This window comes from Grammomys surdaster, unplaced genomic scaffold, assembly GCF_004785775.1.
Source record: "Grammomys surdaster isolate TR1022 unplaced genomic scaffold, NIH_TR_1.0 165, whole genome shotgun sequence".
NCBI classification, from domain to species: domain Eukaryota; kingdom Metazoa; phylum Chordata; class Mammalia; order Rodentia; family Muridae; genus Grammomys; species Grammomys surdaster.
The window spans coordinates 10,568,914-10,576,310 of NW_021604613.1; the positions used below are offsets into that span (position 1 = coordinate 10,568,914).

Below are 7,397 nucleotides of genomic sequence, written 5' to 3' on the forward strand. Positions count from 1 at the left end.
ATACAGAGACATTTCATAAATATTTTATCAATAAATATTCAAGAGAATGCTTGGCAATATACACGTAGACTCATAGAAATGGATGATTAGGGGAAGATTACAGATAAGAATGATCATAACGAACCACAACCACACTATACAATACTTCATATTTGTGAATTATAGAAAAGCCACATACTTTGTATGACCCCCTACTCTATATTTTTTAATATATAGGAAAGGTTAAAAATGGAAGCCACCTAAAAATTTAAATGTGCATATGATAGTTCCAAGTTCTTCCTGAGAGGAAATGATTATTTTTTTCTCCCTAGAAAAAGAGAATTTCTCAGGAAATAGAACTCTGAAGTTAAAGACTTTAAACCACTCAAAGCCAAAATGAAAAAAAAAATCAAGGCTACAAGTGCATTTGTTGCAATACTTTCTACAACAGAAAAATATCAGAAACTGCTTTTCTGCTCACTGACTAATTGAACTATGATACATCTGCACATTTATAAAAGAAAAATGGAAAAGATTGGCAAGACGCTAAGTGGGTAATTTTTAGGCGTTTTGAAAAGTGAATATGCACTATATATGTGTATTTATGTATGCATGAACTCTACATATGAATATATAAATATATTTGTACAGAGACTCACCAATATTTATTTGTACACATATGCATCTTTTTTTTAGAATCAGGAATATTTTATTTTATATGTGTGAATGTCTTGCCTGAATGTATGCCTGTGCACCACATCCATGTACTGACCATGGAGGCCAAAAGAAGGTTTTGGATTCCCTGGAATTGAGTTACGGAGAATTGTTAGCTGCCCTGTGGATGCTGAGAACCAAACTCAGGTGCTCTAGAAGACCAGCCAGTACTCTTTTTTTTTTTAAAGGTGCACATAGAGTTTTATTGTTCTATTACGATAATCTCAGGTACACTCCAGGTGTTTGTCAACACTAATTCTAATCTTTGCTATTGTGAATGTCTTCATAAAGAACCAAGTAGATTGTTGGTAATTATAAAGCTGATGGCCTCAAGAAGATGGGTGATGGTTTGATGTCGATGACAACGTGGTAGATGCTACTCTTTCCTTGTGTATTGGTAACTTGGGTTCACCTTTTGCTTTTGAGTCAGAATAAGTAGATGAACTGGATGAAAAATGAGGAAACCCAGGTTGAAAGGAAGGTTCTCCCTGCATTTCAATACAACTATTCCACAAGTGAGCCATGTCCCTGCGGTTTTGAGAAATAGAGGTTATAATGAAATTCACAGTGCTGTCGTTTGCTTGAGTGAAGATTCTCTGTGAGTCCATACGAAGAGAGGACACCTCACTTACGGGAGCAGGATGGAGTGTTAGAATTTCTTCAGGTGGTCTGAAGGAACTCGATGTTGCAAGAGAAAAGTCATTTCTGATGACATCCTTCGTATCAGAATCCCCTTGAGCAAGGGAAGGCTTCTGTCTCAGATATACATTTGGAATCCTAGAGTTGGACAACTGATTTCTCTCTTTGGTTTGGACAGCTACACCCAAATCATGGTCATCCATTTTGCCCAAGTCTGGTCTGAAGTGTTTGCTCTTGAAATCTGGAAGTGATGGAGCAGTTCCACGAGAAACTGTTTTAATCCCAATTCTTCTTTTCATTCTTTCTATAAGGTGGGGACAATCTCTCAGAAAGTTTGGATTCTGGTAGAACTGTAGCTTACATGAGGCAGAAATTCCTTTTTCTTCAGCCAGAAAGTCAGGGAGAGAAGCAGATCTCTGGAAGTTCTGTCTCATTTTCCTAAATCCATATAGATTAAGTTGGCGAACCAAACTTTTCATGCTATCAGTTTCAAATATTCTGAAGGGAGCTTTTCTTTCCAGCACTTCCTTCTTGAAGAGTTCTTCATTGATCACTATGTAAGTCCCATCCTCATCCCACCAAATAGACTTAAATTTCTCACTTCCCACTATTTTCCAGAGTTTTCTGGGGAAGGTCATTGAAAATAAGTTACTGTCTTCATCTGGCTCTGAGGCACAGAGGGTATGAGGTGGCCTCTTTATCAAGAATCGCTGAGCCAAAACCTGAAATGCACTCTCCTCAATAATTGCCCATAAGTCTGAGTCCTTCTGACCTGTGTTGTCACACCAAGGCTCACCGGAAGAGGTCTCTGAATCCGTTGATAGACTGTTAGGGGAAACATCCAGCATTTCTGAAGGTGCTTCAGCCATATCCTGTACAATTTACCCACATAGACTTCACATCTGAACAGCTTTGTACTCTGCAGATTATATTGGCGCTTCAGTAGTCCTACACAGATGGAAGTAAGTGATGACATCATAAAGGTAGTCAGTCTTATAGCTGTGACATCACAGAATCACTTAGGGCTGCTGGCAATCACTGAATAACATTATTCCAAAAGCATTCCTGTCCTGTGCAAAAATGTTCCCAGGAAAGCAAAAGACTAGGCCCTTAGTTACTGAAGATTTCAAAATGTCATCCCTAAAGACACTTTCTTTCCTCCCCATTTTTATTAGACTTTATATTATTTAAAATGATTTTTAATTTTAAATATACTTTAACCATATTCTTCTTCTCCACTAAGTATTTCCAGATCCTTCTCCTCCCTACCCACCCAACTTTTAGTCCTTTCTCAAAAAACAAACAAAAATTCAGTATAATAACAACCCCCCAAAGATAGGAAAAATGAAATAAAATACCACCCCAAAAGAAAAAACAAAACACCAAAATGTAACTAAAATAAACACATACAAAAAAAATCCTATGGAGTCACATTATATGTTGGTCAGCTACTTATGAATATGAGGCCTGCCCTGGACTGGTTGTGATACCCAGTGTCACTCTCCTGGAGAAAATCAATGTCCCCTCTCCCAGCAGATATAAATGTCAGTTCTATTGATACCATGGCCTTAGTGCAACCAGTACTCTTAAACTCTGAGCCATCTCTCCAGCCCTGACATACATTTTTCTATAGAATGTTCTTTCTAGCCCTGACATACTTTCATTCTTAGATATGTTTTATATATGTATGTGTATAGCAATAATTAGCTGTGCACATACATATATTTAATTATATTTGCAAAAATAAGAAAATGCTATCAAAGGAATCCAAAACTAATTAAATTCTGATCTTGGGTACAGAGGAAGGCAGATGGGGCAGAAGTAAGACCCTGATTAATGTACTTTTTTTGTTTTCATTCATACAACTTTTTTTTTCATAATTTCCTTTCCCCATCTTTTTTTTTCTTAGTTTACAATTTTACTTTGGAATCACAAAAATATTTTTTATGTTTAAAACAAATAAATTACAAAGACAAAATCTAAAAGCAAACTCTGCTGTTTTTTCTTTAACAAAATTTCAATTGTTCGATTTTTGCCAATGAATAGTTGAGAGCTGGGGTGAAATCTTGCTAGCTCAGAAAGACAGAGAACACACCCAGCCAACTTCCTCCACAGCCAAAGTCCCAAAAAGAAGTTCTCCTCCACGCAGTCTTCAAAACTCCATTAAACTCAATGTCCCTCCTTTCTACTTCCTGTGTGCCTCTCTATCCAACCTCATAACTTCCTCTTACTCTCTATGGTTTTTTCCTACGTTTACTCCTTGACCACAGGTTGCTTGCTCCACCTCTTGATCTATAGTTGACTTTTTAAATCCTATTTAGAATAAGCAGAAAGCTCTTGGGTTAAAGGTGTATGGAAGGGCTGGACCATACCACAAGTAAAAACAGGTTTCTCCAGTAAACAATACAATCTCAGGGCTCACAATGTGATTCAATATCCTGCAACAAAACTCAGAATATATGATTTTACCAATGAAGACTTGTAAGCCAGATGCTGAGGTGAAATCCTGATAGTTCAGAGAGGCAGAGAGCACCCAGCCAACTTCCTCCACAGCCAGAGTCCCCAAAAGAACTTCTCCACACAGTCTCCAAAACCCTGAACTAATGAATAAATACATTAAATATATAAACTCTAAAATACATGAATCCAGATACGTACCAAATTCATGACATCAGCAGGAAAATGGAAAGATGTATTTCAAGTGAACTTAGCACAAAACACAAGGCTCGGTTTGTAGCTCCTATTGGTTTATATTAGCAAACACAGCCGTGGGGCACAGAGCCATCGAAGCGGCAGATGCCTACCTTTCTGAAGAATGACTCGGTGCTGTTAGGCATGCACTGCAGGATGAAGAAAGTAGCTGTGGATACGTCGGTAGATGGAACTGTAATGGCCGCAAGAACACCTGCAGTGTAGTCAATATGCCAAGGTCAAATCCGACATTTCTGCCAAAATGGCTGCACCGGAATCACCTTACGCATCCATAGAGTGGTAACTAGCCCTTACTTCCTGGATCCAACCTTTGCAGTGTGAAATGAGATGATTTTACAAATAAATTAAGGAGGTTACAAGCAACTGTCCTTACCACAATTTTTATAAACCTAAACGTAGCCTAACCTTACCTGGTAGATATTAATTAACCCACTCATCTTTTGAGTAGGAGGAAATGGATAACAGTGGAAGGAAAGGTAATTAGACAGGAATAAAACCATCTTTGAAAAATATGGGATAAACATGAGACTAGGAAAATTATCGAACAATTTAACAAAACAACAGGCTGGTCTTTCTCCTGGGCTGGAAGCTCAGTGAGGTCAATGATGCTAGGTGAGGTAAAGGTGAGACTTCTAACAGTGGGATCAAGGCTGTCTCTAACACTTCTGCCTGCTTCCGGGACCCTTTTTCTCCTACTGTGTTGCCTCGTTGGTCTGGGTTGATATGAGGGTATATGCCTAATCTTACTGTAATTTGTTATGCAGTTGATAGTCTTGAGAGGTCTGTTCTTTTTCGAAGGAAAATGGAGAAGGGGGTAGTTATGGGGGAGAGGGGAGGGTGTAGCTTAGAGGAGAGAAGAGAGGGGTAACTAGTTGGTTTGTACTATATGAGAGAAGAAGAAAAATTTTAAAATAACAAGTAACGAAAATCCCCAACTGATTTTACTTTTGTGTGATAGCATTATTTTATTAAAAAACAAAATTTAGCCAAGTAAGTACCAGCAGTACATGCCTGTAAATAGGACTAAATATGCTATGGGACAATTGTAGGATTTCAATAATTGGAATCTTTTCAACAAGTGATGCTGAAACAATTTGATACCCAAAAGAACTGAACATGCCAAAGCTGGGGAGAAGGGAAGGAGGAGAGAGAAAATATGCACACAGACTTACTTGCGTCACACAGAAGCTGCACCACAGACCTCAGTGTGACATGTGAGACTATGAGATTCCAGCAGATACACTGAAACTATCTAAGTGACCTTGATTTCAGTGATTTTCTTATTAGATCTAACATCAAAGTTATGGACCACAAAAGAAAGAGATGGTAAATTGTATTTCATCTCTGCAAAACTCAACCAAGAGAATGACAAGATAAGCCACAAGCTAGAGGGTAAACAATTTAAACAATTTAAAAAGTAACATACACACTTCACTGATGAGTGAGCAAAGATAATAAATGAAAATATAAAAAGACTACATCCTATTTCATCAGAAAAATGAAAATTAAAACAGCAACGTGGTGTTCCTAGGTACGGAACACAGTGGCCCCATTGCAGAGCACTGCAACAGCTGAAGGATGTTGCTGATGGAACTTCATGTAGCTTTCTTAGAGCTCAGTGATGACAAGAAGGCTTGGGGGTACAAGAGTGGCTGCATCTTCCCATTGACAGTGATGGCAAGGCTTTGGAACAACTGGGACTCTCACTCACTGCTGGTGAAAATTCAAAATATGATAGCCACTTTGCAAGATAGTTTGGCAATTTCTTCTAACACTAGAGATACTAGAGGAGTTGAAATTCCCAAGAAGTTGAAAACTTTAGTCCACACAAAAACTTGCTCATGGATGTTTTTAGTAGCTTTACTCAAAATGGTCAAAACGTGAAAGTAACCAAGGTATCCCTAGGTAAGAGAGTGGATCTGGCATTCTGGACGTTTTTGAAAATGTCAAAATGTGGAGATGGTAAAACAAATGAGTGGTTTTAGGGCTGATGAGAAGTGGGGGTGCACAGAGGCTGAGTAGGATGGTAAAAACATTAGGTTGATACCAGTGGTGGATAAATGGCATTATACAATTAGCTGTACAGGCCCACAGGAGTACTTTTGGAGCACCTGATGGACACCATCCTTAGGTAGTAATCACTAGCCACATAAATTTATCAGCTGTAAGCAATGCAGGTCTCCAGTACAGGATAACAAGGTTGGAGCAATTGCATATACAGAGGCACAAACATATGAGAGATCTCTATACCTCCCATGCATTAAGAGTGGGAAACTCCTCTGAAAATCTATTTTGTAAAAAGTAAAAAAATAAATCAAAACCGAACACTAAGAATTAGTGAAACCTAAATGTGCCTTAATTGGAGGTATAGAGCTTGCCTAGATGGAATGTCCTGCTGTTTGCCTATTGTTAAGAGGGAGCCAGAAATGCATGTTAGGTGCATGTTCATGGGAGATTCAATATAATATTATGTCTTTTCTTCTCACCTAGGTTAGTGGATTTTGTATGTGTGAAAGTAAGCTCAAAACATGGGTAACAAAGAAGACTAATAAAATTTGTCTAGGTTTAGAACTATCACATGTAAAATCCAAAGAAAGTCTTTTATTCCCAAAGATAACCAGAAATATGAAATCCATACACTGATGTCAGAGGCTAGGCAAAGAAGAAAATGTCATATGGAGAAATTAAAAGAGTTTGATAGAAAAAAAATTTACTAAGAATTCACGGTTAAGTGACTTTAATACAGGCATTCTGTTAAGTACCCAGCAGCTATAGGCATTTTCGCATACTTATTTAAAGTATGTTCAATTGATAAGTCTACCTTTATTTATCCTTTACTGTCTCTAAAAAGAAATACCTTTTTCATCTTGTCTTGTGTGTTTTAAAAAAAAAACATTTCAAAAGTAAATACGTAGATTTTTTTTTTGTTAAAAAAAGTTACAAAATTGTTAACAGGCGAGCATCAGGAAGTTTCATTTCAATTCAGATAAACTTCAAAGTGACACACGGTTCTCAGGGCCACTGTCTAGCCTAAAAGCAAATCAAGCTGAAGGTCGTATATAAACAAGTGTGTTTATGTCTTTTTTTTTCATGTTACTAAATTTCCCTTATTCATCTAACAGGGGAAAAAACATAGTATTTTAAGTACATATGATTTTTTAAACCATTTTTTTAAGAAACTGTGAAGTTACAAAGATCAATATTAAATCTAGAGCTATTGTTTAGATGTACTTTTAGATACATGTTCTAATCTAAATCTCAGTTAGACAGACCGTTTTTAATAAGCTTTGCCTGAATTAGTCTCCATAAACGTTCACCTGTTTTACATGTGTAATCTCTGTCCACAAATTACC

The 7,397-nt window shown here is 37.3% G+C and overlaps 1 protein-coding gene across 1 annotated transcript; it reads right to left on the reverse strand.

Moving 5' to 3' along the window:
- Positions 1-877: 877 nt before the first annotated feature.
- LOC114619900 (heat shock transcription factor, Y-linked-like) lies at positions 878-2,273 on the reverse strand. Its single transcript, XM_028765858.1, has one exon. The coding sequence runs from the start codon at positions 2,199-2,201 to the stop codon at positions 1,023-1,025; it is 1,179 nt and encodes a 392-aa protein (XP_028621691.1). The 5' UTR covers positions 2,202-2,273; the 3' UTR covers positions 878-1,022.
- Between the last annotated feature and the right edge of the window lie 5,124 nt (positions 2,274-7,397).